This window comes from Python bivittatus, unplaced genomic scaffold (assembly GCF_059951505.1).
Source record: "Python bivittatus isolate LINGU-HERP-01145 unplaced genomic scaffold, Pbiv_v1 ctg000060_np1212, whole genome shotgun sequence".
NCBI lineage: Eukaryota > Metazoa > Chordata > Lepidosauria > Squamata > Pythonidae > Python > Python bivittatus.
Genome location: NW_028277044.1, coordinates 14,204,271 through 14,224,944, shown reverse-complemented (window position 1 = coordinate 14,224,944; position 20,674 = coordinate 14,204,271). Strand labels below are relative to the sequence as shown.

General features: G+C 39.8%; 1 protein-coding gene across 1 annotated transcript; it reads right to left on the bottom strand.

Annotated features, from left to right (window-relative positions):
* Positions 1-454: 454 nt before the first annotated feature.
* On the bottom strand, positions 455-20,597 carry NAXD (NAD(P)HX dehydratase). The gene is made up of 11 exons (XM_007436117.3): positions 17,688-20,597; positions 15,595-15,969; positions 11,514-11,664; positions 10,165-10,210; positions 8,395-8,483; positions 6,366-6,474; positions 3,843-3,893; positions 3,659-3,763; positions 1,973-2,093; positions 1,231-1,351; positions 455-714 (listed from the first exon to the last, which is right to left on the bottom strand). The coding sequence occupies exons 1-11, from the start codon at positions 18,337-18,339 to the stop codon at positions 564-566; spliced, it is 1,971 nt and encodes a 656-aa protein (XP_007436179.2). The 5' UTR covers positions 18,340-20,597; the 3' UTR covers positions 455-563.
* Positions 20,598-20,674: the final 77 nt, after the last annotated feature.

Genomic DNA, 20,674 nt, shown 5'->3' with positions numbered 1-20,674 from the left:
TGAGCTGGTGGAAAAATATTGTGACACAAGCCAACCAAAGTTAAGTACTTTAAAATCCCATTTATTTCAATGGGAGACCTACACGCATAGTTAATTTCCCTTCCATTGAAATTAGTAAGTCCAGGGCTACAGACCTTTAAGTACTTACTAGGAAATAAGCCCCACTGAATTCAAATTACATATAAATTAGGCTTATGAACCCACAGTTGAAAATGCTCAATTTTGGCTTATCTTTATGTTGCCTATCAAGTGAATATTTTTGCGACTAATACAGTTATTGCTCAATAATCAACCTGTAAGATAGAACAGAGGAAATACTTTCAGTTTCATTTTATTATATTATAACATCTGCAACTACAGCTTACTCAGCCCAAAAAAGAAAAAGGGGAAAAAAACTATTCCAAACCCTTTAAAAATACCTACACTTTTTATTTTAAAAAATAAAAACTACCTAGTATACCATTACTGCCTACAGCACTTGAAAAGGGGTGCATTATACAAGGGTATCCTACTGTAACTTCTGTGGCTGCCAGAGTTCTTCTTCCTCTTCTGCCGCTTTGGTCTTAGGTTTCAAAGAGTTTATTAAAGGCTGTTCCGATTTCTAAAACCATGTCAGAGGCTGTCATAGATCGTCCAAATTTCTGAAAGGCTTGGTTGTTGCACTGCCTTGTAAGTGAACATGCTCCAAATGCAGCCACTAGAAAAGGATTTTGACTAAAATAGAAAGAAGAATCCCAATTAAAATGGAAGTGAGCTTGACTATACCCCAGGAGTACAAACAAACCAACACATATTTATTAGCTCTTAGGCCAGTACAAATAAGACAGTAAGAGCAACAAAAACAATAAGAAAGATGGACCCCATTTGCCCACCTGGTCAGAGTTAAAATGTGCTAAAAGTGCCAACTGTGAGCTAAAATACAGGTAGCAATAAAAAACATCCAGAACTGGGTGGGCTCTGTCAAAAGGAAAAGGGCTAAAATCGATACAATAGCATAGGAAAGAAGCAAGTATAAAATCAATGTAGTTAACTATGTTCTAGGTCTGTTATAATGCTATGTTCAGTTGATGCCTCATGAATTTTGCGAACAGCTGCACCAAATCTTGCAACATTAGCCATGATGTAGGGACTATCACCCGCTAACAGAAACCGGGCATATGCTGAGTCTGATCTAGGAAGGCACCCATCAATCAGGGGAAGAAACTGATCAGAATGCACGGCACGCCTCACCCGTTTGTTTTTTCTGGCCCCGCAAGGAAGGCCCAGTGCGCTAGGACTCCGAGGGACCCTGAGAGAATATCTCCTTGTCCACCACACCGCCTGCTGCTTCCTTCATGGCTACATACAAGCACTGTAACACAAAAAATGGAAGGGACTGAGGATACTTGATCCTTACTTAACAGAGCTTGTGTGAGAATTAAAAAATGTAGGTACAAACTGTAGCAGGCATTATTTCTTTAATTATAAAGTTCATTCTTTAAGTATGATCAGAACTGAATTTAAGAACAACCTATGTTATTTTATAAGGTTAAGATTTAAACCTTGTATGTACACATGTGATCAGAACTAAGTTTCACTGAACATGCATAAGATTGCTCTATTTTTCTATTATTTTATTTTTGCATTATTGCATTAAGTTCACAGGTTTAATTAAGGCAAAAACATCTCTGTAATAACAGCAATTTTTATTAATAATTTCATTTACATTTTATTTTTAAACAGCTCTGATATCTATGTATATTTTAATATCGTAAAATATGGTGCTGTTTGAATAGTGACATTTTTACCATAATGCATTAGTCAATTTTTGACCAATGACTAACAAAAAACTTCTAGTACTCCCTTCTTCTAATTTTGATATATTATATGCACACACCTGCATTTTGTTTTTATTTTTCTACAGCATCTACCCATGCTGGGAAAAAAAAAATTACGTTTATAAAAATATTTGCTCTGTGTTTCCTTCATATACCTTTTTCTCCATCTGAAATTAGGTCTCGTTCACCTTTCTGAACAATTGTCAAATTCCCCAAGGCCTGGCTGAGCCTTAACAGACATCCGTGATAATCACTGTTATCTACAGGGTCTCTAAGCTAAAGGAGAAGATAGAAGAGAGGAAATTATACAGAAATAATTGCAGCAAATAATGATGAAAAGGGATCTTTTAATCATCATACTATTTTTAAACTTTAAGTTATGAAATGTTAACTACCTGCTTAACTACAGTCTCCACAAACCATACAAGAGCTGTTGCCATATTTGTTGCGAGTGTTACCATGTCTTGATTTGTAGTTGTTTGGTTTACACATAATCTGCACATATTTGTGTGAAAGTGAATGGAGATGTATGAAAGAGAGGATACAAAAAATCCACTCAAAGCAAGTTCCAGACTTAGAAGGGTTTGTTTTGGAAGGTTTTAACTTATGGTTAAAAAATACCAGAATGAAGCTCTTTTTCTAAGACATAACAAGCAATGACTTTCAAAACACAAAACAAAAGATAGTTACACGTGAACTTGATGAGATGATGAAGGTATGAAGAGGTGTGAGAAGACTGACCAAGCCATGTGAAGTTATGTAAGTAGATGGTAACTTAGTTCTTTGAACCTATTGCACAGAATTAGGTAGATGCCGGGGGGCATCTTGTCTCAATTCTTCTGGAACTCAAACCTAACCTAGTCAGCTACACTTGTGATCTATTGCCTCTACAGGTAGGCCTTGCTTACTGACTGCCTTGTTCAGGGACCATTCAAAGTTATAATGGTGCTGAAAAAAATAACTTTACAACCAATGCCCACATTACGACCTTTGCAGCATCCCTCAGTCAAGTGATCGCCATTACAGTCAGTACACATTGTCCTGTGCCTGATCTGTTGTTTCACTTTTTTCCCTCCTTGCAGAGTAGAGAGATTGGAGAGGAAGGGATTACAAGAGAGTAAGCAGGCACACAATGGGGAATACACGGGCTATTCATGTAGCATGCTTGGAACTGCCTGCACCACCACATTTTTTCGAAGTGTATTCTCCATTGTGTGCCTGCTTACTCTCTAGTAACCCCTTCCTCTCCAATCAATATAAATACAAACATTAATTCCCTTCTTGCTAATTATCCCAGTGCCAGGTGAGCATTCCAAAGAGCAGGGGAGTGGGGAAAAGGAAAGCACAGTTGTGGATATGTGATTTCCCACTTAGTGACTGCTTCGCTTAACAACAGAGCTGCCAGTCCCAATTGTGGTCACTAAACAAGGACTACCTGTACATCTATAGGGACTGTAGCTATCTGTAAGTAAACATATAACTACAAATATAATTTATATAGACTTTGTTGAAAGGCTGCCTTCCCACAGTTCACTCCATAGACTCTAGAGTTACATAGGTTAAGATAGGCAGCCACATAAATTTGTTTATTAAATAAGGAAGCAATTTCAAGACTTAATGTGCAGATAATTACTTTTCTGAGTGCCATTACAGAATGGTGAACTCTTGTCCCCCCACCTGGTTGACAGCCTAGAAATTTATGCTCTAAAAAGATTAAATTAGGCTAAAATCACAAAGCCTATTTAAATAATTACTGAAGTTCTACATTAGTAATATTAAATGTAATTTGGGTTTGGATTGGCTTCCCTCAGGAAATATAATTGGAGACTGTATGGACTCACCATAGCTTCATAGAGCCTGCTAAATTCCATAGCATTTGGAGTAAGAATAGCTCGAGGATAACCCTGAATAAGAGAAGGCTGTTGGGCAATGAGCCATAAACCATCCTGCATGGGGCAATAAGAAGAAATATTTAATGACAAATTCAAAATCATGTAAGCAAGTTAATAAAATTATCATACTTACAGCATCAATTACAATAGGAATTCCTTTGACCTTGGATTTTTCTATTATGCCCTATTTATAAAAAAAAATACATTTAAAAATTGTAAATTAAAAATTATAACATTGAATGAGAAAATACAATTCTTTTTCTCCTTTTGCAAAAAGTAATACATTTTTAATAAAAGGCAATCTCAACATTTTAAATAAAACAGAAAAACTCAAACCATTCAAAGAATAAAACACTTCTTCTAAACAATACACCATATGCTACATGTCACATTTATTATTTTTGCTGTTTTCCTCTTTCTCCTCCACTATTAATATTTTCACCAAAAAATGGGTTCACAAATAATTTCACATTCAGATTTACTGAATCTATTGAAAACTCCCCACACATTTAAAAGCACACATTAAAAATACATGCAAAGCCAATACAAATACCCTTTTAGGATAAAAGCAAACTGTAAATATCCAACCATAATTATCCCATTCAACAGAAGAGAATATAGGTAGCTCAGGGTTGAACTGTGGAGTCCTTGGTGCTCCCTGAGCTTGGTTGTTTGCTTGCAATTGTTTCATTACCCAACTAGGTAACATCATCAGCATGAGTAAGTGTAGGCTTTGCTCCCTGTTTATATAAAGTAGCTCATCCTGCCAGTTTTGGTGGGGATGTCGTTTTCTCCTTCATAGTGCCCTGATAAGGGTATTGCTTTCTGCTTGATGTTAATCCCTGCTTATCTGAGTGTTAGCTGCTGAAGGGGATATGTTCTGGTCTTTTTTGTTTCCTTCTTAACTTTTTTATTGTCTCTTTCAAATGTGTGTAAATATGGTTTATTTCTATGTGTCTACTGATGGCTGATTTGTTTGAATGCCAAACTTCCAGGAATTCCCTAGTGTTTTTAGATTTAGCTTGGTCTAGGATGCTCAAAATTTCCCAATTAAAACTGTGGTTGAGACTGTTCACGTGCTGTGAGATTAAGGAGTTTTCATCATGTCTTCTGACTGCTAGTTGATGTTCAGGGATGTGCTCTGCTGGTCTTCTGCCTGTCTGTCCTACATAGTGGCTGTTACAGTCCTTATATTGTAAGTTGTAGATGACTCCTGTTTTTTCTTCTTGGGCTACTGAGTCTTTTGGTTTACTTAAGATGTTTTGTAGGGCTTTAGTTGGTTTGTATGCTATGGTGATACTCTGTGGTTGTAATAGTCTGTTGGCTGTTTCTGAGACGTTTTTGATGTATGGCAGTGTTATCCTTTTCATAGCTTGTTTTGGTTGTACTGTAGTGGGTTGAATGGTCAGGCGCTTTTTGATAAAGTTGCGTGGGTATCCATTTTGTGGCCTGTATAGGAAATTATGGAACTAAGCACCCTAGTTGAGAATAAAAATTCAAGGAAGTTGCTGTTTATGACCAGAGCATTACAAATCTAAAAGAATTGTCAATGAACCATGTTATTTGTCTTTATTATGGGTTAAGACTATGGTTAAGCATAGAAAGCCTGAGCCTGGATCAGAGGCCAGGTCCAGTTTTCAGACAAAGTCCTGCCAACTGTGAATTTATCCATTCTGACTCATTCCAAAGTAAGACTCAGAAAACCAAGTTTTTTTAAAATCTATGTGTATGTGAGACAAAAGTAACTGAAGAATGAGTGGTAAATATACCACTGTAACAGGACTTGAATAAGCTCTTAAAGATGGTCTTAGCTACAATTTCTTTGAAGCCTGGCAAGGAAAAGTTTGCTACCACTAGGTGGTCAGGATATTCTCAAGCAGATTTTTTAGAAGTACTTATACTATCCAAAGGGAAACCTTCCCCAAAAGCTGGAGTCTCAAGCCAATCTCAGTTGTTGCAGACCTAAGTGATGTAGCAAAACTTCACTGTCTTCATTTCATCAGAGGCAATTTTTTAAAAAACCCTTTACTGAAAAAGCTCATTTAGTCCTGAAACCTGTAAGTTTTAAGTAGCTATACTCTGCTAAAGAATTAATGTTCCTCTTCAACAATCTGCAACAAAGCCCTTGACAACTTTCTACATGTTGCAATCCTTGTAGTGCCATGATACAGGCATCTGCAATCTTAAGCAACAGGTGCTACTAGGAGTTTATTAAATGGAGCCCTACGGGCAGGCCACATTTATTTTGGCATTCACTCTTTCCCAACAAGACTCAATGCAACAGCAGCTTTTCAGAAAAATACATTCAAAATAAATACTGGGTAACCCACGAACACCATGCCTTGCACATGGGGTATAAAGAGGAGGGGGTATAAATATGTCTATTTTGTAGGAACCATTATCTATGGATTGGTCCCCAGAAATTAGCCAAAGCCTGAGTTTTTTGAACTTGCTTGCAGAGTTCAAATGAACATGGGATGCTTTAACATTTTCTATTTTAATTATTCTACTTTAAAACTTATGCAAGCCATGCAACATTGGTTACATTTTGAAGTGGCATAAAGCATTATAAATAAATAACAACATAAATCTGATACTCTCTTTAAAAAAAAAATAAAAGCAGTGCACCAGCAATACCTTAAGAAGTCCAAATTACCTTGGTATGTTCAAGTAGTACATCATCTCTTCCCAATCCTGGTCCAATGACAACTGAGTGAAGTCGTGGTAACCAGCTTTCCACTTCACGCACAGCATCAGGGCTATCACTAACGAGAAACATTAAAGCATATGCAAATAAAAATCACTCTTCCAGTTTACCACTAGGCCTTCTTTCTGTGCATCTGCTAGTAGCATAAACAGAAATTTTCCTTAAAACACAGACCCTCACATTGATATGATTAAAAAAGTAACATGCGGCTGCTTTTTAAAAACAATGGGACGGAGGGATATCAATTTATTCCTATGGAAAAAGCATGATGCACTGCTACTGTGTAAGGGGGAATAAAATATAATCTGCATCTCTTAAGAGCAGCTCCCAATGTTACATTTGTAAAGAACTGTACAATACTGGTATAGGGCCTGGTTATTTGAGAGACAGACTCTCTTCCTTACTTTCTGTCCACCCCATACAATCTGGTGGTCAACATACTTCCATCTGATGGGACTCAGAAAACAGACCTTTTCTGTCATGTTATCTGTCTGCTGGAACATATCCCAGAGATCCCACCCTGGCCTTATTTAACAAGCCCTTAAGGGCTAGCCCTTCTCCCAGGCCCTGGACTAGAGTGGGTGGTGGACTCTGTGGGATGACTCGTTTATTGGATTCTATTGCTTTTTTTGAGATGTTGTTTCTTTTTTGGACTTTGCACATCATTGTTTTATACTGTACACTGCCCAGTGATAGAGTCAGGTGGCCAATAAATCTAGTAAATAAATTGCAGGTTGCCAGCTGAAAGCTGTCAGTGGATTTCCCCCTCAATTTTTCAACAGCAACATCTATTATGTTTGTTATAATTTTATTCAAAATTATAAATGTAAGGAGTTGAGAAGGAACAAAAGCCAGCAAGTGCCTCGGAGGTGTTCCACTATTTAATTATACTGGGTGACAGTATATGAAGGAACATGGTGAGAGGAATCTGTCTAGGACACTTCTGAACTCAGGAAGGAAGAAAAATTCCCATATAAACAGTTGGCTGGCATTGTTCCCTTTTTCTTTTTACACATAGAAAGGAGAAAAAATTCCCATGTGCCATGTTTCAGTCTTAGTCTATATGAAGCTTGTTTTCTATTTTATTTTTTGGAAACATATTCCTGTTTATTTCACCTCTCCCCATCCCCAATGTCCTCCACATTCTGTAAAGAGGAGGTGTTAACCTCAAGGTCATATAATACTTATATTATAATAAGTAATATAATACTTACAAAGATTCACCTAGTGACCTGTCATATGCAGTGGCTTCCATAAAAGGTCATGATACTCTGAAATTTTCAGGCGGTGCCTTTTGTTATACCAACAAATAATGGGGGAGTCTGACTTACAGTTTGGATTCAGCCTGAACAAAAATCATAAGAAGTGCTGGGCTTTAATATTGAGCACCACTATTTGTGGGAGAAAGGAGGTACCTTGCAGAGTTTAACTCAATGTTTCTCAAACTTGGCAACTTTAAGATGTGTGGACCAGCCCCAGAATTCCCCAGCCAGCCACGCTGGATGTAGAATTCTGCAAATTGAAATCCACACATCTTAAACTTGCCAAGTTTGAGAAACACTGGTCTAACTGATTGCAGAGAGCAACTTCTAGTTCCTCAAGCAATTAAATGCCATTAAGAAATTGCTCGAAAGGAAAAAAAAAATCTCAGTATAATTTTTTGAACTGGTCTTAGTTTCAGCAAAAGACAAAACTTACTGTAGCTAAAAATGAATCAATGCATGTGACAGACAAGGAACACTTGCATATATAATTTTGAAAATTACCCTGATAATTCTAGGCACACTATTTCCATCTCACAAACCTGAAGGCACTCTACCCTTTAGATAGGTGCAATAGACAACAGGCTGGTATGATGACATGAATGCACCACTAAGCATTTATAAGCTGGAATTAGCTTTCGTCAGTTAAGACCCTAACTTATACAGCAGCTGGCTCAGCATGTGATTTTTTTCATGCACAAAGACAGAATACTTACAGAACTGGATGGACTATAAGCTCTGGACTGTAAGATTTTATTACAGTTGCTGCATCTTTGGTACAAAATACGTGTGATAGGTCTGCCCCCTAAGAAAATGGACACATTTTCCATCGTTAATAACATTTATTTAAAATTCTTCAGTTACTTTTTTCTCCCTTGATTTCATGCTGAAACTCAACATTTTCAGGTTTATCCTTCATATCCATTCCCCAAACTTAAATACAGAAGTAATTCTCACTGATTTCAATAAAAAAAAAACTTGTTCAGGATTAGAAATAAACATACTTTCTGTATTTAAAAGCTAGTACCCAAAACTCCCTTACTTTATTGATAATTAAAGAGTATGTTCATATCTGTTTTCTCAAACTGAAGTTGGTTCCAGAAATGAAACTTTTAAAGTGGAAAATTTAGGTGGAAATAAACGAGGACAGTTTCTCCCCATGAGGTTTGCAATGCAGCAATTACAAAAGTGAAATACACTCCTGAAGTAACTTATTATGGATATGCAGAGATCACCAGCTCCACTTTGGGGGCCAGATCTGAAGCTCCAGAAATGACCCAATTCACTTCAAATCATTCCTGGATTAGTCTGATTTAACTTGATCCCAGATCAGAAGCAGATTTGGAAAATGGAACCTGACAATTTAGTGTGAGGAAAATATAGAAAATAGCTATATATTTTTCTTTCATAAGAACAAGGCAAAATTTGTAAGACAATTAGATAATTACAAGGGAATGGAGAATATTAAATATCAGAGAAATTGGTATAGGGTTTTTGAGCTCCACTCTTTTACAATGTTATTTTAAAAAAGGTGCCCATACCTTTTTTGAAATTTGAAGCAAAAAAGGCTCCCATCATGAGGAATATCTGTGCAAATTACAGACAGACTGAACACAAAGGGCGGAGGTAAGGAATAATGATGTGTCTTCCTTAATTGCAGTGCTACTAATCCTCAGGGGTTGAGGTCTAAGAAATAAACTCCATTGTCTTTTTCCATACAAGTAAATAGCAATTTACAGCTAGCTAAAATAGCACATAAAACATCACCAAGCAAGTGCTAAGAACGAGAGACTGAGAAATAGTTAAGTTAGAGTCAACATAAAACATTTAAACAACACATTTCTCCCAAGATCTTTCTTCCCCTTATAAGACTGGGCATCCAAAGGTAGATCAATTGTACGACTGCTCTGATTTAATTAATAACTACATCCAATACTCACCTCCCTCCTGTGCACAGTGTTTTATATAAATGTTAGCTTTTTTTTTTTTTTTTTGCATAGCTGCTCCAGTACCATTTGCAGCATGCCAAATCTATGAAGCAACAGGTCTGGGCCAGAGCTTCGCAAAGGAGTAGAATTTGGAACACAGCAAGTTAGGGTGCCCAGTCCATCTTGAATAAATGAAATACTGCAAATCCACCAAGAAATTCAAGCTTCATCCAAGGTTAATGAGCAGCCTTAGAAATTACTATTTCCAAGCACCATTGTACACCCTGTGTAACCAACACCTGATGACTCAAAATGGAAATTAGAATTTATAAATGCAATCACCTACATATATAGTCAGCTGCTGTCAGCACACTAAAATTTCAGAGTTTGCTGAATAATTTTGACATTTCAGTAATACAAAACTAGCATTTTCGTCTATTACTGGGCACAGGGTTCAGCACATTTTTTTTTAATTGGTTTAACTGCGCTTAACTTTGCGGAATAAAGAACAGTATATCTTTAATTGTGTACTTCACACAAAGACAGGAAGAAACATACCACTTTGAGAGCAGAAATTGCAGCAAAATATGGTGCTCCTGTATACCTGCATATGAAAAAAAGAAAAGAAACAGGAAATATGTACTTTGTTAAAAATATAAGAACTTATATCACAATAATGAAAAGTTATCAATTAAAGTAACATCACATCACTTGATTAGCATATTTATACTAATTCCTTGACATAAGAACACTTTTGTCAATGATAGTAAATCTAACATTGCATTGCCTTTTCACACAACCATTAATATTGTACCCAGAGTTATCCTAAAATAAATGATTTATAAGCACTTTTCACCTTCAGATGTAGAATGTGACAAGAACTCCCTAAATCACTGATTATCATATAATTTTAGTGAATGTACACACAAAACGGAAACTCTATTTCATGAAAGTTCATGTATCATACAATTTTAAATTAAAATTTTAGTACATTCTTACAAGATTAGTCATTTTCACATAAGATAAACGAAACTGGGAATCTTGTTTGGCCAGCCCATTGTCTTTTGAGATGATCACCTTTCCAGCAAACTTAAATTTGTTGTGCTAAAGTATCTTTTAAGTGAAAGGTGAGTTCATGAATTCTACATGTAATAACACATTCCACTTTTTTTTTTTAAAACTATCATGATACATACCCAGAAAACAGTTCAGTATTTTCTTCCTTAACGGTATTGCTTTTTATGAAAGATAATCATTTATATAATAAATTGTGGAATTGCAGTCAGATGGTGACTTTAAGATCCAATTAAAGAGCTCTCAGGCTATCATACTACTAATTATGAATAGGATACACATGTATTATTCAAATTTGCTAATTGATTTAATGAAAACTGGATGAAACTGGAGTCATATTCCAACAGTGCAGAAATATGGCAGCGACCAGGTCAATGTATTCTTTCCTTTCTGTCATCCTTTTCAGACCAGAATGGAAAGTTTAATTAAAGCAGTAACCTTTCTAGTTAGAAATAAACTAAATCTGCAACAGAATTGTTTGCTTGATAGTAATAATTACTGCAAATTTGGAATACACAAAAGAAGGTGCCCTTGATATACCTCTAGTGGCTAAAGCATGGATTGGCTGTGACACCTTAACTGAAGAGTAGCACAATGTCTATGCCCCAGGCATCTAACAGCAATATGTGTTGTTTTATTTGAAGACAACTACTTCCATGTAAGAAAGAAAATCTTGTAAAATTGGAAAATAACTAGTTTTTAATAAGTAAAAACAGTACACTAAGAAAAATAATTAGTATGAAAGTGACACAAGTAAAAAAGAGAGATAAACAGTAATGTCTGAGACAGTATAGTACCAGCAGTACATATTTGTACATTTTTATTTAACTTACTCTTGGCATCCTCCAACAATTCCTATTCGTCCATCTTGGCCTTTATGTTTTTTGGCAGTTAAAGGTGGAATAACATTTCGCACCAATTGAAATATATTTTCCATTTCCTTTATGGAATGTGTTTTGTGAACTGAAAAAGATCTCTCTATGACTGAAAAAAATAAGGACATTTAAATAATTATTACAAATATAAACCTTTAACATTAGGATGTTGACTGCATTCACAGATTACAAGAATTTGTTTCTAAAGAAATTGCCATTTTAAATATAGCTATTCGTATTTTAACAACCCAAATTCCACACAACCTTATTCACAAATAACAGTAAAGAAGGTGTGTTTTTGTTTTACTAGTCTGGTTAAACCACACTTACCCCCATTATCAACACGCTAACAGATATAAATAGCATTTCTAGTTTGGCTAGTCAAGGATTTTAGTCTTCTATACCTAGGCATCAGTTTCCCAATTCCCTACATGGGTATGGTCACAAGTGTTTGGAAGCACAAGAAATCTCTTAAGAGAAGGCATATACTTTTATTTTATTCTGAGGTATCTCACTCACTCTGAAACCGATGTGTGCAAAATGTACTGCATTCTAAACATTTTGAGCTAAGTGTTTCATATTGAACAATCAGGTTCCTGTTTTTTTTTCAACTTATCTATTAATAATTTCCAAGATATAGTATGTATGCATATTGGGAGGAAATATTAAATGAGAAAACATAGAGGTATCTTAACCATAGCTTAAATGTTCTCTTACAAGTAGCTTTAGGCTGCAATTTCACATGTCCATGTTTCAAGCAAACTACCTGAAATAACACTACAGCTCTAGAGAACCTGGGCTAACCAGATATATGTACCCACTGCAATCTTATGTCTGAGACTGCAAAGAGAAAATGTTACAACTGCCTAAAATCACATTGTTTTAGAATGAAAAGATGCCAACAGATCGATACTGATTCTCAACAGTTAGGTTCACAGATCATGCTAACCTTTCATTTAACTATGATGTCCTGAATAAGTAATGATGGCCTGGTTCACATGTAACACTAAGACATAAACTAGTTAATAATCCATAATGGCTAGATTCACTTAATGCTTTAAGCCATAATGATTAAATCACATTATAGTTCATAGCAATTTGTGAACTAAGTCACTTTAGATAGGAATGGATACTGGTTCAAGTACTGAAAATGTTTAAGATCAAAATAAGCGACAAAAATTAATCTGTAGCTTTGAATACAGGTTAGTATTAGGCTTCACTACAGCTTCTATCAAAACATGCTGCATTATTTTAGAACATCAAACGTGGATAGTTGTTACAATCAGAAAACTGACAAAGAACATCAGGTATCCCTGGGACAAAAAAACTTCAAATTGCTGCACTCTCAGCAAAATCCCTTTTCTTCTAGATCAATGTTACTCAACCTCAGGAACTTTAAGCTGTGTAGACTTCAACTTCCAGAATTCCCCAGCCAGCCATGCTGGCTGGAGAATACCAGGAGTTGAAGTCTACACAGCTTAAAGTTCCTGAGACTGAGAAACACTGTTCTAGATCAATACAGTCATCTCCACAACCAAACTTCATTACCGGAAAAGAGCACTTGCAGATCAACAATCTTGGGTCACCATTTGCAATAGGAATCATCCCTTTAAAAATACATTCCACTTACAATAAATACATGCATTATCATATATAAGCATCAAAGCCCCAAACTGTTTTTTTCTACTGGCAACTATTTTATTTGTCTTAAAAACATAACAAGAGAATGAGTACTCAGGTTAAACTGGTGATGCAAACAAGGCTAAGGAAAGAGCCACAAGTCTTTCCTTGACCCTTCAAAGCTTCTAGTATATCAGCAGCAGAACCTGACTGCAAACAATCAGGTACTTCTGCACAGCTGCAAGATAGATAGATAGATAGATAGATAGATAGATAGATAGATAGATAGATAGACAGACAGACAGACAGACAGACAGACAGACAGACAGACAATTTAACCTAAAACCCAGAGTTCTGAGTTGAAGACTATGGACCACAAATCACGCAAGTAAAGATATTCCTAATATAGACTGGATAAAGTGATTGTGAAATCGGAATAATGTTAGCAATTTAATACCTAAAAACAACTTTAGTGGAGACAGAAACAAGAAGGGCACCAAAAATTATGTTGGTCTATGACCGTAATAAAGATTTGATTGAGTGAGGGTACATAAAAAAGACTGGCCATCTATTAACATTCTTTATTCTCACACAAACTGATTAAACATTAAGGTGACTTCCACATTCATTCAACACATACCTTTTCTGCACAAAACTAGAGCCCTGATTATATGCTTTCAGAGATGTAAATATATGTACTTGTACAATGAAGCTTTACTAATCAATCATAATGCATTCTATAAGTTCAGAATGAAACATCTGAATCTTAATGGAGGCTCCAATAGAAGAGAATATATGTAGCTCGGTTGAATTTTGGAGTCCTTGGTGCTCTCTGAGCTATGAATTCACCCCCACCAAAACTGGCAGGGCAAGCTACTATATATAAACAGGGAGCAAACCCGACACTCACTCGCACTGATGACGTTACCTAGTTGGGCGCTGAAATGACTGCAAGCAAACAACCAAGCTCAGAGAGCACCAAGGACTCTGCACTTAATGGAGGCTATTTTAACAGAAATTGACTTCTATCAAACATAGAACTGGATTTAGTTGCAGTTACCTCTAGTCCTGAAGAACATCAGCACAGTGAGCAATATGAAAGTTGTTCTAAAACCAGTTTTCAAATTCTGTTCCATAGCAGATGACAAAAAACTTGTGTGCTGCTAAAAGTCTTCTACATTTCTATGGGTGGAAATATTAAGCATATCCCAATATGCAGAGTTTCCATGCAGTTTCCAGCAGTAACAGCTAAATACAACAGGATTTGCAAGCACCCTTTTCATATGTTTCCTCAATTCAATCTCCAGCAAACTCTGTGATATCCAAGGTCCTGCAGCAACTGTATTTATATGAGGGAAAAAATCCCTGACACTGCAAAGTACAAATTCCACTACTCCCCTATTTAAAACTTTGCTTATTATACTACCATGCAACTGTGGAAAACCTACTGTGCGTGAAGGCAACTTTAGGAGCATCTTACAGCTGTGCTGGAATGTAAATTTAGTAACCAGGAAGTGCTTTCACAGTTACTAAATGTAACTGTCTGGTTATTCCGGTAGCCAAGTTTGGCTGAAAGGTTATCAAATTTGCTAAGGTAAATTCTGAGGATTTAACCTATGGAGTATCCACTTTATCAGTACTAATGATTAACATTGATTAACTAATGATCAACACTGATAGTGGTAATAAGAAGTAACAGTTAATCTGAAAGATTCTAATGCCTAATGAGGTGGCAAAGCCCTCAAATGAAGAATAGGATATTTTGGGCAGGCAGAACTGGGGAAGGCTAGTGAAAGAAATGTAGGGAAGAGAAACAGTGCTACTGACTGCTATTGCCAGCTACTGATATTTAGTAACAGGAAACATTCCTCTTCCATCCAGTACTAGGAGGGTTGATGAAAACCTTCCTGCAATAGGCTGTGATTTTTTTTTTTTCAAGTTCTAAGCAAGCAACTTTTTAACAGGTCACTGTATTCTGCAATTACTCATATAGTATGCTTCTAGATGATCTTTTCAAATGGTTGATTTTGATTCTACTGAAGATGTGTTGCATTATTTTAAATATTTAATTCTAGAAGTTTATGAATACTGAATACCAGGCTACATGGATTTTATTATCAGTACACAGAATCTCTTTTTAATCCTCTAAAATAGTAACTGACTGCTCTACATCTTTAAAAATGCTGAATTGCGTGAGCTACATGTTACCATGATCTATTCCACAGCAATGCTCAAAAAAGTGTTACTAAATAAACTCCATGTCTATAGAAACATTTTTATTAGCTGAGCGTTTCATTTTTCAAGCAAACCGCAGAATACCAAATACCATTTCACTGATTTTTAGAAAGATTCACCACATCTATGTGCACAAAGCTTAACTAGTAGATCCACACATCATTAATACAAGAGAATGAAGTACCTATGGGTGGAGATAATGTTGCTGTCATAGAATTATAGTTAAAATTATCTCCATACGATCGGTGATTTGATCTTTGTGAAGGATTACTTGGTACAAACTGGGACCTTTGTGATACTGTGGAAGAGATTCCTGCCAACATCTGTCCCAACATCTGCAACATCTGGAGCTCCCTGGCATGCTCTGCTTCACGCCGTTTGTCTTCAATTTTAAGTCGCTGTTCTTCGTATTTATAGAACTTCTCTTCAGTATCCATACTCTGCTGCAAAAATTTTTCCATCATTTTGTCCAGCGTTAAGTTTGCATGTCGCTTTTTTGATCTTTTAGCCTGAGATAATAACGGTGGTGCATTGGTGTGAGCATTAATTTGTTTAAAACCTAAAACAAAAGCAAATTAGTTTTAATACAACTTTAAAGAATATAAGTAATAAAAAGTGTCCCTATAACTCCATATCCATCTATGTACCAGTCTAGTAAATACTCATTACAGCATACTCTGTGGGCTATAGTCTACTCTATCAGATTCCTGACAGACATTAACTGATTGTAGTCCATAAAATGCTATGCCATACTCAATCTGTGGTCTTTCAGGTGCTGCAAGGGTTTTCTGATTTTGTGGCAAAATCTCTAAAAAATTTATATGCTTATTTTAATCACAATAACTGTGTCCTGATGGTTTACAACACAACTCTAACAACACTTCTACTGCAGATAATTATCATCAGCTTAATTTCCTGCTTTTAGAGATGTATTACAAAGAATATAACTTTAATTTTCTTCTTTAATATTACTTCTGTGTGAAAAGTAGTGCGAACTACCAGACTTAAGCCTGTCAACTTATGAAGCCAAAGTAATGCAAAATCAAAAACACAGAGGGTACAACACCACTGTTGCTTTCTAAGAATAATTTTCTAAAAATGTGTGCAGAAAATACCATAAGTAAATACTCGACACTGGTCCTATAGTATGCAAAGAAAGTTTGTGTAAAAGGCCTGTCCAAAATTAGCTTGACAGGGTAAATGGGTACTAAAATCGAAGATAAAAAGCATACTTTTAATATTAAGGAGGATTTTCCATCCTTCAATAAAAGAGAGGGATCAAAAGCTCATTGGGATCCCAAGAAATGCCTGATTTCCTGACAGATAAATAGATGTGACAGTGCCCTCAGGAATATGAAGTGTATTGTTTGGAGAATTCAGACAGGATATCTCCAAGGCGTTACATCATTTTTTGACTCCCTGCTGTTGCTGGGTAACATTTTAATGTGCAGCTGGCATATGCAAAACGAGGATTCTCCCTGGTTAAGTTAAATGGTGCAGTTATAATATGGTATAATAGGAATTCATTTTAAAATAAACTGCAGTTGTTATAACAAAAGAGTCATTCACTAGTGTTAACCAGACCCTACCTAGAAGGATAATTAAAACCTTTTCAGTGAAAAGAAAGGAAGGGTTGTCTGAATGGACAGGCTCTAAGTTGTATGTGATTTGGTGGAGCTTCCTATCTTCTTCTAGACCAGCTTTCTTTAACATCCAATTCATTTGGGGATGCCAGCTTTAGAAATGCTAATTTAATCAAGAACTGGAGAGAAAGGTGACAGCTGTGCTGAGACTTTTCCTTAACATCTCTGGGTGGACAAAGGTGGGGACTCAGAAGGTAACAGAGAAAGTATGATTTTTATGGCCTGCAATCCTTGGCATGTTCACTTAGAAGCAAAGCATACAGAACACAACAGAGCTTTCTGTAAAGCAGTGCTCCTCAACCACAGCAACTTTAAGACTTACGGAGTTCAACTCACAGAATTGGAGTTGGCTGGGGAATTACAGTTGCCAAGTTTGAGAAAACTGCTCTAAAGTGTGGATGGAAGTGCACAATACTCTATATGTGCTGATTCAGAGCTCAATGCCATTGTTTCTGGGCAAGCAGCAAAGGATTGCAGCCTCAGTCTCCAGGTAGCAAATAAAAGAGTGAGGTGCCAGGCTGTAAGTTAGGAGAGGCATCTCACCCACAATAGCAGGTCACCAGGCACTGGCTGGAAAGATAGAGTACAAGTCAAAGACAGATGCCTTTCCCTCTCTTTTAGTACAGTAACTCACTTTCGGCTGGTGGCAGCGGGATGGCGAAGGGCGGACACTCCACTTTGATGGCGTGGTCGGCGTAGGAAGAGCACTCGCCCGAGTCCTCGTGGAAGTTGTCCCGCGGGGAAGACTCCAGCTCGCCACCATCCTCGTCGTCCTCCTTGTCTTCGTCGTCCTGCTCCTCCGCGTCCGCCTGGCGGCTGTTGCGGAGGCCGCTCTGTCTGGCGGAAGGGGGCGCGGCGAGCACCATGGCGGGCTGGTGGTGGCTTTCGTCTCCGGCCGCCGCCGCCGCCACCATCGCCGCCGCCGCCGCGGGGGTCAGAGGCCGCTCGGCGACACCGTGCCCGTCGACGCCGTGCCCGCCTTGCCTGCAGCTGAGAATGCGGTCCATCTCGTCGTAGTACTTGCAGATCTTGCGGGCGTGCCCGTTCTTCTTGAGCCCCTCGCGGGCCTGGTAGTACTGGCGTTTGAGGCCCTTGATGCGGATGCGGCACTGCTCCGGGGTGCGCTCAAAGCCCAGCTCGGCCAGGCGGCAGGCCACGTCCCGGTACACATGGCTGTTCCGAAAGTTGCCGTCCAGCGCGCTCTGCACGTCCGCCTCCCCCCAGATCTCCAGCAGCGCCCGCGTCTCCAGGTCCGACCAAAGGAAGCCCCGCGTGTTGGTGATCATCCTCCCGCCCGCCCAGCCGGGGGCCGTAATGGCCGCGCCCGCCCGGGCAGGGACGCGAGGAGCGCGGCCGGCCGGCAGAGAAACGGGCGGGGGAGTGGGAGGCGGCGGGGACCGCGGGTGAGAGGGGGGGATCAACGCCCACCGCGCCGCTCGGCCACTCCACCCTCTGCGCGGCTTGCCGGCGGTGGCAGAGACCCCCGCGCCGCGCCGGGCCCCCTCCTCATCCCTCCGCCCCCGCCCGCTCGGCCACAAGCAAAACTTTCCCCACGCCGCCGGGCTGCAGCCGGGCCCCGCCGTCGCTCCCTCAGTGCAGGAGGCTGGCGCAGGCCTGGCCTTTCAGCCGCTGATGCGGTGGCCGCTCCCTCGCCTCGGGCTGCGGGAGCTCGGCGGCGGCGGCAGCGGCGGCTCTTGGAGGGCCGGCTGGCGGTTCATCGCCTCACCTGCCCGGCTGCTTCGGGGAAGGCGCGGCGGCGCGAGTTCGGCGCCGAGGCGAAGCCCTGAGCCGGCGGCCTCCTTCCCTTTCCCCGCTCCGGAGGGCCCAAGCCAGCCCGGCGTCACAGCGCATTGCGCTCGGTCCCCCTCCCCTCCGTGCGCGCACACCAGTCAGTCACCAAGTTCACGCACAAAGCGGCGGGGACTCGGGGGTCACAACTTCAGCCGAGAGGAGGGAGGGAGGGGGGCGAAGACAATGCACCTCGCGCGAGGCCTCGCCCCCGGCCACCCCCACCCCCGAAAACAGGGTTGCTCCCTCGGGGTTCCGGACCCGGCCGACGGATCTAAGCCCTACGGCGGTAACGAAGCAAATGGCAATTCGGACCTAGATCCGCGAAGGAGCCCTGCCAGACCCTGCCTCGGCCAGACTTCCTTTCTGCAAATAAAAGAGGCTGAGTGCGCGGCCGCGGCTCTACAGGAGAAAGGCAAGGCAATAAAGGTCCCCACCACCGTGCCCCAGACAAGGTCGAACCGGCCCAAACGAAAGCACACGCCGTTTGGGCGCGTGACGGCTTTCCGAATAAAAGCTGGTTTTCAGCCAAAGCGCTGGCTGTCCGAATGACTATTTTATCTGTGCGGCCCTTTTCCATCAGGACCTCTCATAAGGACGACACACCATGGAAATATCCTTGAAAAATACTGGGTTGTTTACAGCCACGGTTCAGCGAACAAATCCCCACTGTATAGGGGCGTATATGCTAAGCCGCAAATCATGTTTTGCAAGGCACGACGGCTGGGACCGCACTACGCGCTAAAGCCCAACGCAAACAATTCACATTTTGGCTTGAAGTATTGTGCAAACCGATCGACTGATCTCCGCAGGCGAATTTGCCACGCCCCCGCCGGAAGCAGCTTTAGAGATGTTGCATCTCGCTTCTCCCATAACCATTGGACACCAAGCACTCCTGATTGCACAGAAATTATTTGGGGATAAGCGGCGCTAGAGAACTTCTGAAACATCGAAAACGTGGATCTGCCCTTTGAAAAGCCAATTCACCAACACCTTGCCTTGAAAACTGCAAGGACTCGTCCAAGCAGTCACTGCAGAGTCGGTAACGACTGAGCGCAGATTTTAAAAAAAAAAAAAAATGCTCCATGCAGCAAATCCGGACACAGCTACCAAAAACCACGCCTAAAGTAAGACCAAGATAAATTTAATCCCACAGTATACAGCTACTGAGTAGCCCTTCGTGGACTCGAGACAAGTGGATAGGTTTTATTTTGTGGCTTCAGGTTTGCACTGTGTGGGCGTGACTTCAGCCTAAGACCGCGAACTTTTTTTGCTGTTAAAATTTCTCCGCGATTTTGCAGAGAAAAGGTCGTGGAGTGGCCTTTACGTGTTAACTATGCCCTTCGTGACGTGACGTTTTAATTATGCCCTCAAACATGCCCAAATTAATCCACTTCTCACTGAATCGGCGTACCCTGCCGTAACATTGCAATCTACATACTGCTGAGTAATCATCATTGAACTCAGTGGGGCTGACTCCTGAGCAAACACAAGATTTCAAAGCAAGTTTCTTTCTCGCCCCCAGCCCCCGCAATTCTTTTCAGGGTGTTCTGTAAAGCGAGAGAGGGGAGATACAGACCATCCCATCCGAGAATGCATACAGTACTGTGCCGACCACCTCGAATCCAGGATGACTCCAGGCGACTGTATGGAAACGGGCATAGAGTTTTCTCGGCGTGTTGTAACATCGCTTGCAGCAGCCGACACGCAAAGGCACGCGTTACACACGTGAAATGCACACTCCACAGAAGACGCTTCATACCTTTTCCATACTGCAGCCAGAATATAATTGGTGCCGAGGCCAGTGCTACGATTACATAAGCGCCCCTTCCC

Coding starts and splice junctions, on each gene's coding strand:
- NAXD (XM_007436117.3), bottom strand. CDS start 18,339: ATGATCACCAACACGCGGGGCTTCCTTTGGTCGGACCTGGAGACGCGG. Junction 8,484..10,164: donor CAATTTCTGCTCTCAAAGTG/GTATGTTTCTTC, acceptor CCATTTTCTTAG/GGGGCAGACCTATCACACGT. Junction 1,352..1,972: donor AATTTCAGATGGAGAAAAAG/GTATATGAAGGA, acceptor TTTGTGTTACAG/TGCTTGTATGTAGCCATGAA.